The 25,514-nt window shown below is 34.8% G+C and overlaps 1 protein-coding gene across 7 annotated transcripts in view; it reads left to right on the forward strand.

Annotated features, from left to right (window-relative positions):
• BRD1 (bromodomain containing 1) overlaps positions 1 to 25,514 on the forward strand; it is a 72,798-nt gene that overhangs the window by 25,845 nt on the left and 21,439 nt on the right. For 5 of the 7 annotated variants that reach the window (XM_026840988.1, XM_026840991.1, XM_026840989.1 and 2 more), the window contains 6 exons: positions 2,937 to 3,093; positions 9,196 to 9,327; positions 13,542 to 13,670; positions 14,485 to 14,797; positions 15,575 to 15,835; positions 19,000 to 19,488. In XM_026840988.1, coding sequence (XP_026696789.1) covers positions 2,937 to 3,093; positions 9,196 to 9,327; positions 13,542 to 13,670; positions 14,485 to 14,797; positions 15,575 to 15,835; positions 19,000 to 19,488 — 1,481 coding nt within the window. The remainder of the gene's footprint in view (positions 1 to 2,936; positions 3,094 to 9,195; positions 9,328 to 13,541; positions 13,671 to 14,484; positions 14,798 to 15,574; positions 15,836 to 18,999; positions 19,489 to 25,514) is intronic. The other 2 variants (XM_026840992.1, XM_026840993.1) reach the window with 1 other exon arrangement.

Genomic DNA, 25,514 nt, shown 5'->3' on the forward strand with positions numbered 1-25,514 from the left:
ATATATATTTATATATATATATATTACTCTTCAATTATTGTTTTTTTTAATTACACCTTTCTGTTAAAAAAAAAAACAACACACAAAAAAAGAAGTGGAATGTGCAGCAAATTCCTTTAAGATCTTAAAGAATTTCAGAATTCTAGTTTGAAAATTTAGTTTCAGCATCTACAAAGTTAGTTCAAGCTCAGGCAACAGAACGGAACTTGTTCAAGACTGGTTATACCTTTGTGCTTATTTCGTGCTTGTGCTCAGCTTCACTGCAGCTGAATGTATCTTTGAGTGAAAACCTCTTTTCCAATATGGTAGCGCTGTCAAGGGTGGGAGCTTCATAATCAACACCCAGTGCTAATTCTAGGGTTCTACAGCAGTGGAAAAATTGTATCTTATTTCTCCAAAACATTTATATTGTCTGTCAAAATCCAAAGCAGTTCAGACAGTAAAAGTCTACCTGAGAGTATCTGACTAAGCAAAAAGATGGTCAAAGAACTCCTCTATAGCTAGTGGGTTCTTAGGGTCTAACAGCAGATGTAAAATCATCGTATATCAGTAAGATCATAGTGTAGAGGCTCTGTAGATATCGGCCATGTGAAGAGCCTCTGACATTTGTATTTTGAGAAATTAAGGAGTGATTGGTGATATATGTTACCACTACCAAAGTCTGGTATCTAACTGAAATATGAACAACCAGTGTTTGGTTTTGTTTGGAGGGAAGGCAGACAGGAGTAGATTCCTGCCCCTTGTTAGGTAGTTTCTGCACTCCAAATTACGTTCTGTTTATTTGTATTTTGAAAGTTGGAGAATATCCTCTGTGAACATGTCCTAGGCTTGTTCTAGCACTTTATTGTTATAATTATCTAGTAGTAGAATGGTTCGTTATGTGAGTTGGCAAATGTACTCAAAACCGTAATTAAAGATGTTTGCTTAGTCTTGCCACATCTGATGGGCATGAAGCCCAGGCATCTTTCTTCATTTTAAGTTATTATGTTTACAAATAGGTATATATTTGACTGCCTTTTTTTGACTCCGTTGCTGTTTACAAGAGGGACATGTGAAAGTAATTGTTTGATTTTGATTCCATTCTATAATTAACTGTAATGTTTGAAGTTTTGTCACATCAGGGTTTGTTTAGCATTGAATAAATCTTTGTGGAGCCTGCCTCTGCCCTTCAGTTAAAGACTTACAGGACAGTCCTGAGTCCATCTGCAGACTTAAGCTAAAATTTTTCAAAAATGCCTAACTGGCTTAGTTATTAATTGAAAAACAATGTCACTAAGGAACTGGAGGACGCAATGGCATTGTATTTTGAAGAAAACCTATGTTTGCTCTGCCTTTACCCTGTGATGGCAGAAAGCTGTAGGTACTGCTAAGTTAGCACCAAGTAGACCTATTGTGCCTTACCTTCTGTGCATCCAAGAAAAAAAAAAAAAAACAGGGATCAGTAACCTTTGGTGTACTCATGGTAGACTCACTTGTATGGCTGTCTGAAAGATATCATTCAAGTTTCCCATCTATTGTTAAAAATAATTTTACCCAAGGTTTATTTATAGCTTTACATTTTGTTGAGGTATTTAACTACTTCTATCACTTACTCAAACTGCTTTATTCCTAATATTAAAAGGGAAGAAGTAAAAAAAAAATTACTATGTGTTTTTATTTGAACACCTCATGGTAGTGCTCTACAACTCAGACACTTCTTGAATTTAATTTTGCCTAATTTGATATTAGATTTTATTGGAGAATCTGATAAATTTAGAACTCTTCACTGTAGAATTTTGCTATGGGCAGTAATACACTGAGTGAAGAATTAACAGATTTCTGTTCATTTATACATATAATACTCTGTTTTATATCCTTAGGGAAATCCTTTTCTCACTCCAGCTCACCCCTGTCCCCAAACTAATGAACAATCCCCATAACATAGTGTCTTGGGGCCTCTTGTGTTAATTTTGCTTCCACCAGTGACAAACCCCTACAATATCTTACAAAGGCAAAACCTTTTAATTCTATGACCATTAACTTTTTTTGACATTTTTTGCTGTGATTTCAGGATACTGTAGGCACAGAGGGCTGATGATCTATTTCAGATAAACTTTTTGAATGTAAATTTTAAGAGGCTGGTGTTGTGTGTGAGACCTGGACATATTAATATGTAATTATTTAAAAAAGAGAGAAGTCAAGGTTGCTGCATGTGATGTTCATATAGCACTTTCTTACAGTATTTCTAAACAGAATATCTGTAAACAGTATTTGCATCTTAAACGAGTTTGGAGAAAATACTGTTTATTAAGTATTTTGCTTCATTGTTTGTATCCTCTCTTGCATATTTTCTGTGTAGGTATTTTCATCATATGCGTGAGGTAAAATAAGTGTACTTCTGTTTTACTTTTTTTTGTTACATTTACCAAAATTTAACATTAGTAGATGAGCAATGCAAGCTTTTAGTTGCATGTTTTTATGTTAAAACTTTGTTTTTATGTTAAAATATTTAAAATATTACCTTTAAAATAAACTAATTTTGTGTGAAGATGGCAACAAATGATCTGAAAACTTCTGTAGGGTTTTAAAGCTTCTTTATTTCTGATTATATTTTGAAATGCAGATAAAGCTTTATTCTCAGCCCTAATCTGGGATTGCTCTTGAGATAATGGTCATGAAAAAATTGATACCCTTTAGCTTTATAAAGTATCTTAATGTATTTGGTAGAAACTGCAGTATCAAGCAGATGTATCTGATTGTAATCTACTGCTCAGAAATAATTTTAATGAAAGGGATTATCATTGAAAGAAATAAAGAATGTGGCGATCACTGCTGTTGTTATGTTATACATTCATATATATATATATATATATATATATATGATGTTTATCTTCCGTAGACCAATATGTTTTATGCTTTGCTGTGAAAAATACAATATAAGTTTTTCCATATTTTAGATTAAATAAGATTATGAATCAGGTGGCCATTCAGCGGAAGAAGCAATTTGTTGAACGAGTGCACAGTTACTGGTTGCTTAAAAGACTGTCTAGGAATGGTGTTCCTCTGTTGAGAAGGCTGCAGTCCAGTTTACAGTCACAAAGAAACACACAACAGGTATGTGACACACTTTTTACTTACAAGAAGAAATCAGAAAAATCTCTTATTTTATAGAATAAAAAGTAACAAGGAAACATAGCACAGAGTAAAAACTTTCTCTTATTCAGGACTGAGTAAATTCTTTACCTTTTTCTTAAGTAATATGACCTATGTTGGAAATCGGACATTATCTAATCCTTTTTAATTTGTGAGATATGGGGGGGGGGGAATAATTTGTGCGGGTTTTTATTTTGTTTTGCTGAAATGTTTCACAAAAACACTGTCACCAAAACTATCCTAATACTTCTGTTCTTTGACTAGTATTGCAATATTTTGGAACTCATTCCTCAATGTGCTATGAGTTAGATAAAAAATTTATTTTATCTTAAATTAATCAAATCATGTAAAGCAAATGTCATTTTTGATTTCTGACTGAGAAAACCAGAAATTTTTACAGAGGAAAGGTTAGACATGCTAGTTTACAGTTTTCAAATTCAGGTCCTTATTGCCCACCTTGTTTAGTAGTAACAGAACAAAGAGCAAGTTGTTGATGAAGTTCAGAGACCTGTTTAAACTTTCAGTTTCACTTAGGTGGGATTGTAGAGAAGCATAAGTTTATGCTGATATTTTATTCAAGTAAAACTCATCCTAGCTAAAATACGTCTAAGTTGGTTAAAGATGTACATGTTTACAACCAGTAGGAATTGCTGAAAAACAGGAAAAGTCACTCCAGATGTGTATCAGTCAGATTCAGAAAGCAAAACTCTTCTGCTTCCCAGTTTTGTAATATGAACAGCTCTTCAGTGACAGTAGAAGTTTTAGCAGGTCTTTTATTGTTTTGATTTCAAGTCACTGGGTGGCTTCGAAAATAATTAAAACTACTTTTCTGAATTCTGTTTATGGATCCATGTGTGTAGACCTCGAAATGCTGTAAAGCATCATTCTTACTGCATTGCAGTTACCTTTTTTTAATTTAACTGAAAAAGTAGTTGGCTGTGTTCTTTCCGTTCTCCAGGTGTTTCCAGTGGAATTGTTCCTGTAAAATAGCCTCTAGAACTTAAGAATGCATTTTATAATCTTTTACTTGTATTAAATTGTGATTTTTTTTTTTCCCTTTATATCTTAACTATTATTTTCGTTTGGATTGCATTGCTATTTGCTGATTAAGTCATTACTGATGTAGTCATAAAAATATCATGGGTCAACATTGCTTCCTAATGATTTGATCTGTCATTTTAACGATAATTTAATAATTCCCAGAACAACTGAGGTTGGAATGGACCTCTGGAGATCATCTGGTCCAACCTCACTGCTCAAGCAGGGCCACTTAAAGCAGGTTGCCCCACAGCACCATGTCCAGACAGCTTTTGAATATCTCTTAAGGGTGGAGACTCCACAATTTCCCTGGGCAACCTGTGCTAGTGCTCAGTCACCCTCACAGTGAAAATAAAAAAAAAAAACAACAGTGTTTTCTGATCTTCTGAGGGACTCTTGTTTTTCACTTTGTGTATATTGCCTCTTGTCCTGTCTCTGGGCACACTGAAAGGATCTTGTTTCAACCTTCTTTACACCCTCCCTTCACGTATATTTGTAAGTTTGAGATCCACGTCCCCAGCCTTTTTTTCCCAGGCTAAACAGTCCTAGCTCTCTCAGCTTTTCTCATAGCCGAAACGCTCAAATTCCTTTTATGTGGAATTTAGGTGGATTCTAAATATAAATTGGTCACTTATTTATGTATCTTTTATTGCTTCTATAATTACTACATTTTAATACCTATTTGGGTTGTAACTTCTCTAAAATATTCTGTATTCTACTTTTAATCTCTGATTAATCTTTTAATTCTGTAAGAGAAGTTTCCATTCTGACAAGTGCCACCTTGCAGTTACCTAATAATAGCTGAAATTAAGTTATTCAGATAGTAGATTTTTTTTTTTTTTTTTAATGAGCTTGAGTTCTTAAAATTAATAAAATGAAGCACAGAAGTTTGGGACTTCTGTAGTGTAGACCTAGACTACAGTTAGTGTCTGAAAAAATAATACTTGCTAGTTGGTAGTTGGGAAGTATTTTTCCTACTGAGATGGCATGATGAGACTGCAACATTTCTAAATATATATAAATAGTAACTACCAACGTAAAAGGTTTCTTATAACTGATGTTTCATTATAATAAAATAAGCCTTAGATAGGAGCTGTTTTAAAATCCCTTTGCCCGTTTGCGCTCCTGTACAAACAGTATATCTTTCTTTTCCTTTCTAATTTCAGAACTGTGTACTATTCAGTAAGAAAATAATATTTTCTCCATTAATTGGAAACTATATTGGTTTATTAAAAATTGTGGCACTTCCGAGACTTCATTCCAATAAGTTTTTAAGAATAACCTTTGTCTCTTGTAAAGAAAAAGCTAGTTTCAAGCAGAGTATTAAATGATTCTCTTGATGAAAAATATGTAGGTGATGCTTTTCAGTGAGTAGCAAGTGTCCTGTGTATGACATTGTGTCTTCTCCATAGCATCCTCTGTATGTATTTATAATACCTATTAAAGTAGTCATAACTGCAAAGCATTTGATTCATTAGTCATCTTCGTTACTCTAACTATAACCCAAACCATAATGAAGAGTTCAGTAAACAGCTGTGGCATAGCTGTTGGGAGAAAGCCTCAACATTTTTGAGGTACAGATGATTATTTTGTTCATTTTGATCTAGATGAGAAAATTCTTTTTTCCTTTTATGCGAGAGGTCAGAATGTCAAGAAACCTGAATAGCTTTTCAGTCAGAGAAACATGAACCTACTGCAATGTAGGTTCAGAGGACTTTTTTTTTTTTTTTTTTTTTTTTTAATGATTAAACTGAAATGTTGAGATGAGGAACCAAAACCCTGAAAATGGTTTTCAGGATGCCTAGTGGAATGTGATTTTCATCCCTATTTAATGTTTGTTTAATAGAACAAATTTAGCAGGGGGGGGAAGTGTTTGAGTTAGAATGAATTACTAATGAACATGTTTCAGAGCTCAGTTATTATATGCTTTTGAAGGTGATGCTATATCGACAAACAGTTCTAAACAAGGCAAGAAGATCTTGGCTTATATACTAACTCACCATCTGCAGGGACAAGGAACCTCTCTGAAAGAGTGGTTTATACCAGCACTCCTCTTTCTACCTAGAAATTCAGGACAGGTATTGGAAAGACTCTAATAAATTTACATCCCCATTATTTTAGTTTTTTTCTATACTTAATGCGTGAATAAAAATAAGACATGAAATGTAAGTGTAGTAGCTTGTTGCTGCTTTAGTGAGGTTGGTTTAAAACTGCTGTTGAGAGAAACAAAGTGAGAAGGTGCTGGTGACAGGTCATATCTGCACTGAAAATTTCAGTAAGAACACAAGTTGAAACCAGTAAATGGTTTTGACTGATTGGCGTACAAGTGGCAGCAGAGGGTCTTCATAAAACTGTATTGATCAAGATCCAGTTCCATCACTGTAATTCTGTTTTTGCTTGGCTCATATTAAGTTACAGTCTCTGTAGAGAGTGAGGCTGTCCCCATGTATTCACATCCAGCATAAGGAGTGATCTGTTGGTATATCGACAGTATTCCTGCTCGTATGTTATGACTGGTAACATACTCATGGTAGGAGCTGGAGGTGAAGACCAGTTCTCAGTTAATGCATGTTCTGTGTGTAAATTTAGAAGTGTTTACCTCTTCCCTCAATATTAATAAATGTATCAATTTTAGCTTTTCTAGATAGTATTTGGTGTTCAGCAAGAACTGAGTCCATCAGAAAGTACCACAGACTTTCTTTCTAAATTTTCTTGTCTTGTCAGCCAGAAGAAACTTTCTGGCTTTGTTACAGAAAGAATGATTTGGAAGAACTCTTTACCAGGAAGTTAATAGGAAAGCTTTTGAAAACTAAAAATTTTGAAAGAAACTTTTTATCCAAGTTTTTACTAGTTAGATACTGGAAGCCAGTGCATCATGCTCTTTTCAGCTTGCCTGGATCTTTTAATCTAATTAAGGTATATGTTGTATATTAGGTAATAAACAGGTTAGGGTAAAGGGGTTTTATCTTGGCTGTTATAACCATAACCGTGTCTGCCAACATTACTTTGCATAGCTGTGTTAAAAATTTGGAGGCTTGCTATTAATCCCCAGGCAAGAATGATGTTCAAGTGGGGAGTGAATGTGTGCACACAAAAAACCAAACAAGGTGCTCTTGATACTTTGGGTCACATCTGAAGATTTACACCTACCTATCTATTTTATGGAATGGAATTGGTCAAACAACTGATTCAACTAAAAGAATAATCTTTTGTTTTGTTTTTTTTTTTCAAAGAAGTGAGACTGCACCTTCAGGTTTAACCAAATATTTAAGTCTCTAAGGATCTACCCCAATACCTGATGTACAAAGTAACTTTTATTTTTCTTGCTGTATTTAACTTTCATGATCCCCTGAAAGTAGTATGGTTTGTTTTTTCAGTTTCATAAACTGTGCAATTATATAGGGCAAAAGAGCAGACTCTGAATGGCAGCAAAGGGGAGGACAAGCCTTCCACTTTTAGAAATAGCTACAACCTAATTTTGATCCTGAGAAACAGTAAAACTATGAAAAAAATTGTATAGCTATGTCAGTTAACAGTTAGTTTGCTTTTCACGCATGGGATCTGTGCTGAGAGATAAAGAGGTGTAGGAGACCAGCAGTTAGTGGCAGTGTAGATTTTCTAATTCAGTAAATCTCTGAGAATTTTAAGGAATTGAAAATGTGCATATTAATATTGTCAAAACTTACTTTGAACTATTCTGAACCCCAACAGTTAAATCATTAAATGTCTAAGTCAAGAGTTAACTTGTTAAATGAAATTATAACTCTCAATACTAATAGTCATTAGGAAAGTGAACTAGAAGTTTCTAGCTACAATTTTTGGTCTCTTTTTTGTGGTGTGGTGTTTTGTTTCTTTTTCTTTTTGTTTCTTTTATAAGAGGAACAAACTGTTGTTTCCAGATTGCTATTTTATAATACAGAGATAGTTGATAGTTAAGCATTTTCAACTTGAGTGAAGTCAGAGATTTGCATAAAACCAACTTCATAGCTTCCACACTTGCCTTTACTTCTTGCCTTTACTTCTATGAAGTGTGTAAAGTAATAAAATGTGATGCAGATCATAAAATCATATCACTCACAAATCTTATTAGATACTTTTTTAAATTGCCAGTTTTTGAATTCTAATTTTAGAACCTTCTGTCTGAGAAATTGCACAAGCTTCCTTCAGAGGATCTATGTATTTCTGAATTATCCTTCTCTTAAGGAGGTTTTTGCTTTGAGTGTAACAGTTTGTAATGTTGATCATTTTTCGTCTGCTTAGCAGGTTTTCTTTGTTTCTCTGTTTTTTAATATACTTTATGGCATTTGTTATTTGGGGTTTTTTTTTAGAAAAAACGGTATGACCATTATTTATCTAGTGTATATTGCATTACACTAGTTACAGGCAAGCATACAAAGTTTTGGGTCTCTTTCTGAGACTCTTTTTATACAATACTTTTAAATGTAGAGATTTTCCAAACCAGTTCACTGAAATGTTGTACCCATTTGCAATACCATTTTTAAATTGCTGTATTATTTAATAAACTGCTTTACATTTCCTGTCCTCACAATTCATAATGATTTTGTTCGTTGCAAGTGTGTCCTAATTCTGCTGAGTGCTGGGGAGGTGGACTGTGTTGAGCAGAACAAGAATTTTTTTTTTTCTATTAGGCTTGAGTTTCTGAGGAAGCTGATGATGTTCACCTAGCTTGGATTTTGATGTGAAAATACTGGATTTAATTTTACAGCCTGTTACACTGCTAGGTTGCTGTTTGCTGTATTGCTACTTCTGATGTAAATAGCCTTCACCATAGGATTGCTTTCTAGTTTATAGATGTTATTTTCAGCTAGATGATCGAGAAATTCTAGAACATACCCTGACAAGAGGTTTTCTTTTGTTGCAGTATGAAGTTTATGACCAAGTGCTGTAACTGTAAGACAGTAGTTTCTCCTTTGCTGTGAATACGTTCTGTAATTGCATAAAACTAGCTTATAAAAAGAGGTAAGCATTTTTCATTTCATGAACACCTGTTGATTCTTTTCTTAGAGAGAAGATGATGAAGAAATGCAAGCCTTAAAAGAAAAATTGAAGTACTGGCAAAGGCTGCGCCATGATCTTGAAAGAGCCCGTTTGTTGATTGAACTTATACGTAAGCGTGAAAAATTAAAAAGAGAACAGGTAAATGGAGTACCTTCTAATTTAATGAAACGTTTCTGAAGGAAAGATAATTTAACTATTCTCACACACAGTTTTTGCAATAGAGAGACTGAAGTGTTTGTCTTGTAATCCTTATGTAGGATCAAGAAACATATGTGTACACTCACGCAAACTGTTTAAAAGCATGCGTACACTCATGCAAACTGTTTAAAATATATGGAATTATCACAGAATCATAGAATAGTTTGGGTTGGAAGAGACCTTTAAAATCATTTTGTCCAGCCTCTGTCCCATGGGCAGGGACATCTTCAGCTAGATCAGATTGCTCAGATACCTGTTTAACCTGACCTGATGTTTTCAGGGTTGGGGCATCTACTACCTCTCCGGGCAACCTGTTCCACTGCTTCACCACCCTCATCATAAAAAATTTCTTCCTTATATCTAGGCTGAATCTACCCTCTTACAGTTTAAAACCATTATCCTTTGTCCTACCACAACAGGCCCTGTAAAACGTATGTCTCCATCTTTCCTGTAAGTCCCTTTTAAGTACTCGAAGGCAGCTATAAAGTCTCCCCAGAGCCTTCTCTTCTCCAGGCTGAACAACCCCAACTCTCTCAGCCTGTCCTCGTAGGGGAGGTGTTCTATCCATCTGATCAGTTTTGTCACTCTTCTCTGGACCTGCTTCAGCACATCTATGTTTTTCCTGTGCTGAGGACTCCTTAACTGGACACAGTACTCCAGGTGGGGTCTCACGAGAGTGGAGTAGAGGGGGAGAATCACCTCCCTCAACCTGCTGGCCACACTTCTTTTGATGCAGCCCAGGATACCATTGCCTTTCTACGCTGCGAGTGCACATTGCTGGGTCACGTCCAGGTTTTCACCCACCAATACCCACAAGTTCTTCTCCACAGAGCTGCTCTCAATCTCTTTATACCCCAGCCTGTATTGATACTGGGGATTGCCCTGTCCCAGGTGTTGGACCTTGCACTTGTACTTGCTGAATGTCATGAGGTTTGCGTGGGCCCACTTCTCCAGGTTCCTCTGGATGGCATCCCTTCCCTCCAGTGTGTCAACCACACCACTCAGCTAGCAGTTGTCTGCAGATGTGCTGAGGGTGCCCTTGATCTCGCACTGTGTCATTGATGAAGATATTAAACGGTACTGGTCCTGATATGGACCTCTGAAGGACACCACTAATCACTGATCTCCATTTGGACACTGAACTGTTGACCGGTACCCTCTGGATGTGACCATCCAGCCAAATCCTTAACCACTGAACAGTCCACCCATCAAATCCATATCTCTCCAATTTAGAGAGAAGTATGTGGGAGACTGTGTCAAAAGCCTTACAGAAGTCCATGATGACATTAGTAAGTCTTCCCTTCTCCACTGATGTAGTCGCTCCATCACAGAAGGCCATTAGGTTGGTTAGGTAAGACCTCCCCATGGTGAATCCATGCTGACTGTCTGGAATAACCTCCCCGTCCTCCATGTGCCTTAGCATAGCTTCTAGGAGGATCTGTTCCACGATCTTCCCAGGCACAGAGGTGAGGCTGACAGGTCAGTAGTTCTCAGGGTCCTTCCTTCCACCCTTTTTTAATTGGGTGCAATGTGTTCCTTTTTCCCATCTCCAAGGACTTCGCCTGATTGCCATGACTTTTCAAGTATTGTGGAGAGTGGCCTGGCAACTGCATCAGCCATTTCCCTCAGGACTCTGGGATGCATCTCATCAGGTTCTATATATTTATGTATGTTCAGGTTCCTCAGGTGGTCACAAACTTAACCTCTTATAGAGGGAGGGACTTTACTAGTCCTTGCCTTGAGGTCTGTCCATTCAAGAGGTGTGGAAGAGAGGTTGACAGTGAAGACTGAGACAAAAACTTTTAATATCTTAGCCTTCTCCTCAGGTGTTGTTACTAATTCTCCAGTTGCATTCATTAGAGGGGGGTACACTTTCTTTGACCTTCATTTTCTGGCTGACATACTTGTAGAAGCCCTTGTTATTGTTTGTGTCCCTGGCCAAGTTCAGCCACAGCTGCATCTTGGCCTTCCTGACCCCATCCCTATACAACCAGGCTATGTCCTTATACTTTTCCTGGGATACCTGTCCCTTCTTCCACTGCCTGTGCATTTCTTTCTTGCCCTTATTTTGACCTCGAGTCATCCATGCTGGTCTCTTGCCTTACTTTTCTGATTTCTTACACCTGAGGATCGAGAGCTCTTGTGCTCTGTGGAAAGCATCCTTAAAGATCTGCCTGCTCTGTTCTTCTGCCTTGTCCCTGAGGACAGTTTCCCAAGGAGTCCAACTGACAAAATCCTTGAACAGCTGGAATTTTGCTTCCCTAAAATTCAGGGTCCTGACTTTACTCTTTGCCTGAACCATATCCCTCAGGACTGTGAACTTCACCAGTGCATAATCATTGCAGCCCAGGCTGCCTCCAATCCTGATGTCTCGGGACTCACTGGTGTTGGTGACTAATAGGTCCAGTATCGCATCCCCTCTAGTAGGGCTTTCTATTTGGTTTAAGAAGTTAGCCTCAATGCATTCCAGGAGTTTCCTGAATTGTCTGCAGCTCACTGTGCTACTTTTCCAGCAGATGTTGTGGTTGAAGCCCCCCAACAGGACAAGACCCTATGAACATGATGCCTCCTGTAGCTGGAATAAGAATGCATCATCAAAAGGCTCCCCTTGATGGGGTGGCCTGTAGTAAACACCAACCACAAGATTCCCTTTGCTGCCTCGGTCTCTAATTCTTATCCATAAGCTTTCAACCTGCTCATGGCTCTTCAGAGACAGCGCTTCACAATCTATCCTTTTCTAGTTGTAGTGGACAACCCCTCTGCCCTCCTTACTCACGTGTCCCTTCTGAACACCCTGCAGCCATCAATAGCCGCACTCCAGTCATGGGATTTGTCCCACCAGGTTTCAGTAACGGCAGCTAGGTCATAGCTTTCTAGCAGCATGGTGGCCTCCAACTCCTCTTGTTTGTTGCCTATGCCGTGTTCATTGGTGTAAAGAAATTATTTAACAAGCCATTCTGTTAAGACTTGCAAAGACAATTGGTTTCTGGAGAACTGTAGAAAACTTGATCTCTTCAGGTTTTCCCAATACATGTGCTTATACTGAGCATCACTTACATTCTTCTGTTGACAAAAAAATACCAAAAAAGCTTCATCTGTGTCCTATGACAATCTAGAGTTGACACTGCTGGGAGAAGAGAGTTGAGGAAGAAATAATGTATTTGATATGAAAACTGTGAAAGCAAAATGTTTGCCCTTACGAGTCTTTAATTGTCCTTATTTGTGAAAATATTTCCTTTTTTAGTTTTTGGAAGCTGTGAACATTCATTGCAAGCTAATATAGTTTGTAATTCTTTAATGCTTTCTGGAATTCCATACATCATTCCTGTACGTTCACATATCACTTGCTATATGCATGTTTTTTGTTTTTTTTTTTAATACACATTGTATTTTATGTGTGTGTGTATGTTTGTGTATACTTTGTTTAGATGTTCATATATATATATATAAACACACTCCATTAATGTGTCATGAAGAATCTATTTTTGCCATAACAAGATTGGTTCAGTGTTGATAACTATTTAAGTGGCTTGAAAATGAAACTGTAGAGGAATTGTAATATTGTCAAAAAGAATGAAAATTCTGAAGGATGATCAAGTATTTGAAGATGTTGTTAGTAGGTTTTTTAAAAAAATATTTTCTTGGAATTTATAGAGAACACTGTCTTTAAAATTACTCTTTGCGTTGGTCTTATGTAGCCTGTAAATGTTCATTAAATTTTCTTTATACACTTTGAACATGGAACTAATTTAAAATTAATTGAAATTTAATTTTAAACATATTACCATTAAATTCTTATTTCTGCATTGTTGGCAAAATAGGAAGCTGTTCTTATGTAACATATTTTCAAAGAAAAGAAATACAGTTAAAAAATGAAACAGAATTCATTTATAGATAAAATAAAATTTGAGTTCTAAGAAGCTGGAGTTGAGTCTGCAAGGAAGGGATGAAAATTATTTTTCTTACAAAGTCATCAGCTGAAAATATATGTCAGACAAATGCCAACTGATGATATGGAAAGTAGCATTGAACTCATTTACTTTAATATATTTATATTGTATGTCATACCTGAAGTACTTTGCTGTTGATGCAAAACAACTTCAAAACAGTATCTTAATGAAAAATGCTCAACTGGATAATTATTACTTCTTTAGGTCAAGATTGAGCAGGTTGCTATGGAACTTCAGCTTACTCCATTCACTGTACTTCTGCGATCAGTTCTGGATCAGCTGCAGGAAAAGGATTCTGCCCGTATATTTGCTCAGCCAGTGAACCTTAAAGAGGTATGTTTTAAGCTGTATTTCCTTATGTCTGATATGTCTTGGTGACACTTAAGTACAAGAAACAGATCATTGCATGCAGAGCAGGGAGCAGTGTTACATTTTAATCTATTCTGATAATTTATGTTGAGTTATGACTTACTGGTATGAAAATCTATTTATGGTTATATACCAAAATAATTTCTGGGAAATACTGTTATAGAGTAACATGGGTACGTAATGATCTTTTGCACTAGGATTATTTGATTAAGCGAACTCAAAGGGTGTTTTAAAAATTGAAATGTGGATACTGTGTCTTACTTATGCGTGATATTCCTTTTCATTCACTTGAGAAACTAGTCTCAGTATTACGTGCACATCTGTATGTTCGCATACGTACATATGCAACACATACATGTGTAATTAACATATTGGTGTGTGTTTGTGTATAGATTGTATATATATGTATGAGTGCATATACTACATATGTATAGATTATACTTGTGTGTAAATATGTATAGATGCATACATTTATAAGTATGATATTCATAAATACACACACTATGTACATAAAACCACAGAATTCTAAAAACATGTAGTTCCAGCATCTGTTAATAGAGCTCCAACTTGTTAGCTAAGATGCAGTCTTCTAATAAGCAAACCTCTGTTGGCATGCAAACATTTGCATTATCAGAGTGTGCAATTCTAAGCTACATCTTGAAGTTCTTGAGTTCTTGCAAGATATGTCAAAAAATGGGGATCAGTTAAGATCTAATGTTACTTTTTTTTCTGTAATAAGGTAATTTTACCCATTCATGTTTTAAATATTTATTCAAAGGTTCCAGACTATTTGGATCATATAAAACATCCTATGGATTTCTCTACCATGCGGAAACGGTTAGATGCTCAAGGCTATAAAAACCTCAGTGAGTTCGAAGAAGACTTCAATCTTATCATAGATAACTGTATGAAATACAATGCAAAAGATACAATATTCTATAGAGCTGCAGTGCGCTTAAGAGATCAAGGAGGTGTAGTTCTCAGGCAAGCTAGGCGAGATGCTGAAGGAATCGGTTATAATAATGAAACTGGAATGCACTTACCTGAACGGCCTAAACTTGAGTCACCCCAGCCTTTCTCTTGGGAAGATGGTAAGATGTTTTTGGATTATTTGTAAAAGTTGCAATTTTCATTAACACACAGTGCGTACATTCCATACAGATGTTTTAAGTTTGCTGCTGTTCAGTTTGATGACTAGATCCCCCACCTTGAAAGCATTGCTTGAAGGATTCAATTGTTTGTATTCAACTAGATCTGTCATTTAGGAAACAGTGTTATCCAGATTCTGATTTTGACCATGCCAGAGCCTAATTTAACAAGAGAAATGAAAAAGGTTTTTAAATTGAGCACTTTCACATGATTATATATGCTTGTAAGTCATGGAAAATGACTACCAGTGTGCATAAACTTATGCACATTCTTAACATACTGAATTAAAAAAATCAAGTGCGTTTGTAATACCAGGAATTAAAGTGACTGAGATTTTGACAGTAAAGGAGAATAATTAATACATTTCTCTCATAACCATAGTCTTGCCGATCTCTACAAGAAGGAAATCATCTATTAGGGTGGGAAGGATTAATTATATCTTCCTTCTGACCTTTTAATTCTTTGCCCTATTACTTGGTGTTCTTGAGCAAAATGCTTATCAAGAAGAATAGTAATTATATAGTAGGCATTCATTTCAACATTTCTTCACTGGTAATGGTAAAGCTATTAAGCCTATAATCTAAATAGCTTCTTTTGATTTACATTTTTTGATTCAGGCAAGTGAATTTCATGTTTTCTTCCTCCTGTTAATATTATTACTGTGTGAAATATTCTAACAAACACTAGCACATTTTCAATTATACATATTTTGACTTCAGTGGATAGGTTACTGAATCCTGCAAACAGAGCACATATGTCCTTGGAAGAACAGCTGAGAGAATTGCTAGAAAAACTTGATCTCACCTGTGCAATGAAATCCAGTGGGTCAAGGAGCAAAAGAGCAAAGCTGTTAAAGAAAGAAATCAGCATTATCCGCAACAAACTAAGTCAGCAACACAACCAAGCTCCTCAAATAGAATCAGGTATTGGAAGTTTTGAAGAAGAAAGTGCAGCATTAGAACAAGACGGAGAAGAAGAAGGTAAGATTTTAAATTATGTTTAAATCAGTACTGTTCTGAACCTCTTCAGTCAGGTGCTTTAATCATGTGAATTAAAAATATTTTTTTTTACACATTAAAAAGTGTAATAAATGAAGATTATATTGATTTTTTAAATGGTCAAATAACAACTTAATCACAAAAAATATTTAAAAATTATGAGAATGATCTTTTTAAACAAAACCTCCCTCCATTATTTTTCACAATAGCAAGGCTTTTTAAAAATTTAGGTGTTAAGAAATGAAAGTACAAACAATCTCATATGAAAAGGAATTGGAAATGCCTGAGTGGAAAACATCTTTGTACTTTCAGAAATCCACTTAAATGCTAAAATATGTATTAGGCATCATGTGAACCTAGATCAGTTGTGCAGAAAACTGGCTGTTGTATACTGTCTTGTATAGCTTTGTTATTCTCTACTCCAGAGTCTGGGGAGGGTGGAGGGTGGAGGGTAGGTTTGGGTTGTTTTTTTTTTTTAAATTAATTTGGTTTTTTCAATAAAGCTATTGATAGGACTTAACAAACTTCATGTTGCCAAATCAAGTCAGCCATATCTAAGCAGCCCTTCCCCTTGTGCTTGTCTTCCTCCTCAAAGCATTCATCTCAGAACTGCATCTACTCTTAGCTAATTCCCATTGATTTCAGTGAGAGCAATATACTAGAAAGATCTAACTTTATATTTCAGTTGAATATTTTATTTGCATTTTTAACTTTTAAATCAGTTACTGAGGTGTTTATTGCTCATTTTTAAATGATGCAAAAAAAAAATCTAGTCTCAAAAAAAAGTTTTACTGAGTTTTTTTCACGATCAGCTCTTCTCTAAAAACTAACCTGTTTTTCTTTAGGGGAGTTAGAGATGTGTTTCATTTTGAATAATGCACTGAATGGGAGGAGGAAATAGCTTAAGGGAAAGTGGAAGCATGGTAATAAATAAAATAGTCTGTGTCTGGTGCAGCGTGATGCTATCAAAATTTTTGAAAGGTGGAGTCAATAAAATGACTGTCCTTAACTGCCATTCAGACAGCAACTTGGGATTTAATTCTTAGTATGACTAAGAGAATGCTTTTCAAACGTATAACTTGCTTGAGATTTGAACAACAATAATAGAAAAAGTGTACATGAATCAGCACACTTACCTTGTTCTGAGGCTGTTAGGTATTAAATTTTTTTTTTTTTTTAAATTAGGGTTGTTATAAATCTTTGAGTGATGATGCTAGTGAGTATAGTTCTTTAAGAATGTAGTTTCTGGCAGATAATGAATACACTAACTATTTTACTTGTAGCTTAACATTTTTATGACACAGCCTTTCACTGCAGCTGTTGTGCAAAAAAATAGTCCAAAAGTGAGCAGTAGCTGGTTTCGTATATTTACAGTACGCTTTAAAAAAAAAAGCCACATAGTGAAGAGCATGATCCAGAGTTGATTTGCATTGTCGTTACAGTTCTGATCTAGTGAAGAGTGATAGTCACTAGTTCAAATTTGAACTTTTAAATGGAAGGTACTTCAAGGAGTAAACAAATTGCCAAAAAGATGAGGAAAGTAGCAGAATCCTGTGCCTAGGATATTTTGTTGTGAATTACCCCCTGGCAATTCTGTTCTCAGTTTCTGATCATGTGAAAAATGTGGTTCCAGAATAGCCCCATGAAATTTAAGTTTTAGTGTCTAAATAGTTCTCCAGTGTTTTTCTGTGCTTAAACTATTTTGTGATTAATTGTAAGAAAATCATAATTTGTTCATAAAGAACAGTTGCCTTGGACATTCTAAACTGCAGGCTTTTTTAATTGGTGGTACTTCAGATGTGCTTATTGGACTGTAAATATAATTCTGAATGTCTTCCTGAAATATTATTTACTGGTTCTAAAACTTACATGCCTTCAAAGGGTGTAAGTATAGTCACACTTCATTTTAACAATATATTTTTAACATGAACTATGCTGTTTGATTAAACCTTACAAAATGGGGTAGAGATTTTTCTGCACTTACAAGTCATTGACTTCCACGTAAGAATTGCTGAACCAAAATCAAAACAATGTAGAGATAATATTTAATTAACTACAGATACAGGACTTAAACCCTTGCTTTTTTTTCAGATGGCATAGAAAAATTAACTAAACTTTTTAAAATTTCATGTGATAATGTAAATATTATGCTGGTCTCATACAGTTACTCCAGAATAAGCATCATCTTTCTTATTATTATTTTATATTTTAAAAGATTCTTTTAGAAGCTAGAAAGGTTTTAACATCTTTTTTAATTCATAATTATGGGTTAGGAAGTTCTTCTGCTTGTATTTGGAAATGCTGCAACAGTAGAATGTTTATTTTCTATCCCATTGCTTGGGATGAAAAACTGAAACTAGTTTTATATGCTCACAGTTACATCTCCATTGTCTTTTCCCAGCATGAAATTAGTGGAATTTACTGGGACATGATCATGTATTTAAAAAAAAAAAATTAAAAAAATGGTAGAGGGTGGTTTTTCTGATTTCTCCTATCAAGTCTGCATTGTCAAGTGTGTATTTGACAACTAGTGGCTAATCAAGCTGCAAGACTTTGGGGTGGGTTTTTTTTCCCCCCTCCCCTTTTTAAGTTTATTTTTGGTACATAAAACTTCTAGCTAGAGCTGTAAAACAGCTCTGCAAATTGCACCTTTCTGTAAATTTTATAACACGTTTTAGCTCTTTCTAGTAGGTCAGGATACAAATTTGTCTTAGGCACGTAAGGTGAATATTGATAAGGTGAAATAGATGAAAATGTATATTACAAAAAATTTTACTTGAATGGCAGTGTAATTGCATTAACAGATAATCGTCCACCACCCCAACTTCCTATTTAAAAAATAGATTTTTTAGTTTTTAGTTAATGAAACTAACATAACTGCATGAGAAGTAAAAAGTATTTATCCGGGTGTAAATTGTTAACACCAACTATAAACACCTACTTTTCTCTCCCTGTTACATTCCCAATATAAAAGTAGGAACGACTAACTAGGACAGGTTGTTGCTAGACAAGGTTTGTTTTTAAAATGTTATGCTTTGTTTCCAAACAACAATATATTTGGTGGGCTGCACATTTATAGTGAGTTTTATAATAGACTTTATAACTACAGGTTTTCAAAAATCACACTCTATTTATAATTTTTTCAGGAGATAAATCTCCCCCTAAACTTGAACCATCAGATGCATTACCTCTTCCTTCAAACTTGGAGACTAATTCAGAACCACCAACCCTCAAACCAGTAGAACTCAATCCAGAGCAGAGTAAGCTTTACAAAAGAGTAAAATTTGATAATGAATTATATAGCACTTCCATTCAGAAAGAAATAAATGGACACACTCCAGAACATTTACTTGACAGTAATCTCAATGAGTCGACTGTTTCTGCTGTAGCTGAGTCATCAACTGATGTAAACAGACGTACATCCATTCTCTTCTGCAAATCGAAAAGTATAAGCCCCCAAAAGTCTGCAAAGAACACTGAAACCCAGCCAACTTCTCCACAGCTAGGGACCAAAACCTTTTTGTCTGTAGTCCTTCCAAGGTTGGAGACACTTCTGCACCCAAGGAAAAGATCAAGGAGTGCATGTGGAGATTCTGAGGTTGATGATGAGTCCCCTGTAAAGCGCTTGGATACAGGTAAATGTTACAAAACTTATCTGAATGGATGCATCTTGAAAGTTAACGTACCTGTTAATTTTTTGACATACATGTAATTTATTAATATTCGTATTTTAGAACTTGGAGAGTTTATCCTCATAGTTGAGTAGTTACAGTTCAGAAAATTAATGATTAATTTTTGGGTTGGCCCTACACAATTAGACTTAGTGAACCAAGTTTTACTTTTTCAGTTTTCGCTTTGGCAATGGAATCTTTCAAGTTTACATGTATGAGTGAGTGATTTATTATTTTTTTTAAGCTGTTTTCTATTTCCTTTTGTTGCAACAAGTAGGAAAGGTCAATCCGCTGCTTTTTTTTAAATTCTCTGTTAAAATACATGAAAACATCATACATGGTGCCAAAGCTAGAACTCTTATAAGGTGGAGGAGAGAAAATACATGTTCATGTATGACTTCATTTTGCTGTGATGTTACTCCAAGTATATTTTCACATTATGAAACTGATGACTGTTTATGAGGTGCTTTTTATACCTGTGTAATTTATGGAAGTGTTGAAATCCCAAGGTGTAATGAAATTTCCTGTGTTTCTTCAACTTTATTTATTTAAAGTGCATAGACTAGAAAAAAAAAAATCTTAAGTGTGAGATTATGCTCTTAATGAGACTTCTTTAAAGAACATTTTTTTAAATGTTGACACATTTGTGCAGTACAGTTGAATACATTAATTACACCTTTTCTTAGTGAACTGTAGTTCTGTTTATTGGAGAATTTTGAACAAAACCATATTTGAGGAAGAACAGCAGCATAAGGAGATTATTTATTTCTTTAATGTTATCCATGGTCATTGCTATGACTTTTAGATTACTTTTTAAATAAATACTCTTGTTTCATTGTGACATTGTTAACCCATATGCAGGTATGAAAGCAGCATGTGGGTTTTTTTGTATCTTTGAATAAAAGATACAGGAATTTTAATTTGAACATTTGTTGTGAAGACATGATTCAAAAGCTCTTTGGTTTATGTGGGGTTTTTTGTGGTTTAGGGTGGCTGGAGGACTGCGTGGAGGCTCTTTTTTGGTTGGTTGTGTTTTTTGGTTGGTTTTGGGGTTTTTGGTTAGTGTTTTTTGGTGGTTTGTTTTTGGTTTTTTTTTCTGAATGATCAAGTGAGGAAGAAAATTAATACTGCTATCATAGCATGAGAAAATTGTAAGTAAGATTTGGTGGGGGTGTGTGTCTCTTTTCTATATTTGTTTCTTTGTTTTGCCTGCTTGGAAAGCCCCACTTTCCATTCATTTTCATAATGGCTTGGAAAGAGCATGTAGATTTGATCTGGTACTTTAGTTCTGAAGTAGGAATTGTGAAGGTAGCGCGATGATAGAAAGGAGTTAGTTTCATTTCTGATAAAGAAAGCTTTGGTTTCCAAATATTCTAATTTACCAGCTTTTAGTCTAGGTGATTTCATTATGTACCTTTACACAGATTGCATTTTATCACACTCACAGTGAATCATTTTGTGCTAGATCATACCAGGAATTAATTCCTTGAAATTTTTATCTTAAACGTTGTGAGTTACTTCTTTGGGGAAAAAAAATGTTTGTATTTCATAGGAAAACTGACTTAATTTTTGACCAGAAAACCCTTCACCAGATTTCTGAATACATTTAAAATCTGTGATTTTGGTCTTTCTCTCTCTGTGGAGTTAGGTGTTTGTGGGGCAAATATTCTTTTGATTATCTTAAAACAAAAAAAATATGGATAGTTTCTTCTAATTGTAGTACTCCTCCCATTTCAGAATGGGGTGTGGGGGTGTGGGGTTTGGTATGTAATATGTAGGCTAGTAACAGCAGACCCAAAACGTCAAAAGAGAGCTCAAAAAATGTAATTTTAAAAAAATAATTTTAAGTAAAATTCTGTAGTCAATTTAAACTAATGAAGGTTTGTACAGAATTTAACTTAGAACTAATACTTAGAGGGCATTTATATTTAAACTTATTTGTTCAAGAAGAGACTGTGTATGTGAATTGAAATGTTTTAGCCAAATGAAAGTCACCTGAAGGTGTTCTATTTATTCTTTAATAGTAATAGTATGTGGGTTTTTAAGCATATATGTAGTTCATACAGATGTGTCAATTTATCAAATCTTATTCCTGTGTTTCTACATTTTGCTTTCATGTTGGAGATTTTATTCCTCATGTTATTTTCAAACTTGTGTGTCCACGATAATTTAGTCAATTAGCAGTTGGCAGCTATTTTGAGCTACAGTTCAGCAGGAAACCAGCACAAACCTCAGATGCTTTCCAAGATTTAAAACCTGTTGAATTGTTTTTCTTTTGCATATGCAAGCTGGTGTTGAATCATGCAGATGTCTGTGTTCTGATAAAAATAAATTAGATTATGTATATAGTAATATACTTTTTTTCTATTTGTTTTTTTGTTTTTCACAAAATTTCAATTTCATGCTGCTGGTAAAAAATGTTCTTATTCTGAAGAGTTCAGCAGACTTGAGCTTTTTCCCTCCAAAGCCATACCATGTTAGAAAAGGATGAGACAGGCTTCTTACATGTGTTCTTGTGAGCTAGCAACTTCATGAGCAATCACTGTAGTTGAAAATGAATTATTGCACAATTTTGTTTAACTGCTGTGAAAGTTAAATACCCTCAATTCTAGCGTATATAGAAAAAAAGTAATTAAAAAGACTTTGCTTAATACATAGAGCATTGAAACTTAAGTGGTTGAGAGATGCAGAGTCACATCTTTTTTCTTTCTTACTTATTCATAACCAGTGTGGGGGTTTTGCTGTTAATTAAAGATGCTTTCTTTTGTCCCTCGCCTTACTCAGTCTCCTAAATATTCCCCCTTTCATGTCATTTGTATGTATTCTTATATGGAGGGGTTCAAAGGAAGACTCTAAAGCTTACCTGGTTAAGTAAAACTGCACATATTTTGTCTGATGTTTCATTATTCTCATAGACTGCCTTTTATTGTGATTTCTTGAATTACATTTGAAGTTCATGTCCTTGCCAGTTTGTTTCAAAAAAGACATATACAGGATCCCTTGGCACATTATTTTGTAAGTATGGTGCCCCATCTGTTGTTGGTTTTCATATACAAAATAGCTATTGAAATACTAGCCTTTTTCAGAAATCTGGGACTACTGCACGATATAATTTAACCTTCAAAGAGGACTGAAAGCAGCTCACTTCAGTACTCTGACCTCCCTTTATATGTGAATCTTTGTTTAAAAAATACGAAGCAATAGTGTAATGTAACCTTAAATTTTAATTTCAGTGTTCTACTAGGGCATTATCACTTACATATATAGCACATCTTTCTCCATAGTTGCTATGTGGAAACTGACAACTACATAATGGAGAGACATGTTTAAAAATTTCCTATACGTACTTAATGTATCTTGATTTTGCTTCAGATGGTATTTAGCAATTTCAAAAAGAAGATAGGTTGTTTTAACCGGAAATTTTGGTCACATTAGAGATTGACATGTGATTCTTGAAGTCAAGGCATGTCAAATCTTAACTGCAACACAATGACCTTCTCAAAATATCTATTGTATACTTACCTTGCTCTTTTGTTACAAACATTAATCCTTTTCATTGGGTAATTAGTTGGTGCAGTTGCTACATGTGAGAAAAATATCTTCTATCCATTAATCAGCTTTAGAGGCAAATTTTTTAATGGTTGTTAACATCTATCAGTTACGTGTAAGTAAGATAAAATCCTGGAACAAATTACTGTTTTGTGATACCTTTTCAGCATTGTAAAATGCTAGATACAGATTAAATTTTCATGTTGTTCCTGGTTTTATCAGTCACCTTTAAACTTTCATAAATTTAGGATAGTATTTCACACATACTGTGTTCATATCCCCTATTTTAATTAGAAACTAAGTATTTAGATTATACTATCCTAAAGCAATCACTTTATCATAGAATTATGATTGCAAATAGTGTATATTATAGTGCAGTACGTTGGTTTTATTTCTTGACTAGACAGCAGCAATAGAAAATTTCAGTGAAACATGTCATTTGCGTAGTAGTATTCTTGCTTCTAGCCACACAGATTTTCTCAAGGCAATGAAACAGATGCAAAATATTTATAACATGGATCACTGAATTAGAATATTTAACACAGTAAAAACACAGGGCTTTTTGGGGAATGGAGGAATTTATCATTCCTTAATACATACTTTTCATGCAGTTGTTGGTATGCAGCAAATGTAATTATACCTTATTAAATGTATTAGTAAATGTTGGCCTGACTGTTTCTGCCCAATCACTACAAAATGTTCTATGAACTTAAGAACTGTCTGCAAGTATATGAAATCCACTTGCATTCAATATAATGTAATATTGTAGCGATGACCACTTTTACTTAATTTTATTTGGTGTGATAAGGGTAGATATTATATCTGGGCTAAAATGGAACACAGGTTAATTTTCAAGTCTTGCTTTCTAACAGTTCTTTGACTCTCTGGAACACAGGCCAAAGTTTCATATGTGCCTCAGTCAATTAGCATTTTCTAAATGGAAGAAAAGAAAGTAAAACATGCTTATTCAAGACCATAACATGTCCTCTAAGTAAATAAACTAAACTAGAGGTCGCTCAGTGAAAAAACAAATTGGCATAATTACTTGTCTGGTTAATATAGACAGGAATGATAGTTTATACATATATTAATGAGTAAAATGCAGTATTTTGACTAAATCTACTGACAGATCCAGTATCCTTATATTCTGAATTAAAACCATTCTCTTTGGTGTTTTTTTTTTTTCTGTATATGCATAGTGATTTTTTCCTGTAAAATCTAATGTGAAATGTAGTTAGATATTTAAGCACTTAGCAATGTCCAAAAACTTCAGCTGTCTGCCTTCAGGAAGTTTCAAAACGTAAAAGCTGTATATGCAAACAAAGCATTGGAGATTGTGAAAACCTAAAAGGAATTACCGCCTGGCATGTTATATTTGTCAGTGTAGAGACCTGGGGACTACAGGAGCTTGACTGCTGAGTTGTCAGGATAAAACCAGGCTGCACGGCAACCCATAAGTACCAAAAAGGCTGAGTAAGTGAAGTTTGGCTAGAACATTACCAGAATTATTGGGGGGTTGCTAGTGCATTTTTGCTTGCTTTTAACAAGTTTGTTTGTTTGTTTGTGCATTTGGGGGGTGGGGTTGGGTGTTAGTTGTTTGTTTCTTAAATGTTTTTAGTGGGGTGATGGGCCACTGGGAAACTTTGACTATCTGCCAAGAAAATAAAGCAAATTAAGGAGAGAAATTTGAAAAAAACCCTGAAAGCTTCATTTCTTTATTTGTATTTGGCCTGCTCAAGCTTTAGACAGGAGTTCAGGCAGCCCTACTAAATTTTTTGCTTATTTAACTTCTGGGAAAATTTTGAAAACTAGGAGCGGATTTCTGTAATACATGTGGAATAAAATAAGTGCATAAGGCAGAAAGAGGGGGGAGGAAACTATTTCATACCAGTCAGCAACTGCAGTGACATTTAAGAGAATAAATGTTCCTTTTGGGTTTATTTCATCTAAAGAACTGTAGTATTAACCTTCTCACCATTAAAAATTTTGTTTATTTCTTGATTTATATTATTAGAATAAGAGGGAATTTTGAGCAAAAGAGTCAAGAATGGTGGGCTTGATGAACAACTAGATAAATGGAGGTTTTGTCCTTCTTCAAGGCTTGTGAAGTCTGTGCATACATAAGTTATAATGTGCATTATTATTTTAGAAATTTTTCTTGGGTTTTAAACCTGTTAATTTCTTTGAAAGTACTATCATGTGGGGTTTTTTAAGATATTAATTATTAGCACCCAACTTAAAACTGCTGTGTTTTCTAAGATCAGTATAACTGAATCATCAAAAAATATTTCTAGATTGCCTTCTGTTTTTCTTGATGCTGTAGGAACTGTGGAGCCTTTTACTGTATTCATGCATTTGGTGTTGGCTTTTTCGGGGTTTTTGGTTGGGGTTTTGGTTTTTTTTGTGGTTTGTTTTTTTGTGTTTTTTGTTTTGTTTTGTTT

Source organism: Athene cunicularia, assembly GCF_003259725.1.
Source record: "Athene cunicularia isolate RWA chromosome 1 unlocalized genomic scaffold, athCun1 chr1_part2, whole genome shotgun sequence".
In the NCBI taxonomy this organism is placed as follows: domain Eukaryota; kingdom Metazoa; phylum Chordata; class Aves; order Strigiformes; family Strigidae; genus Athene; species Athene cunicularia.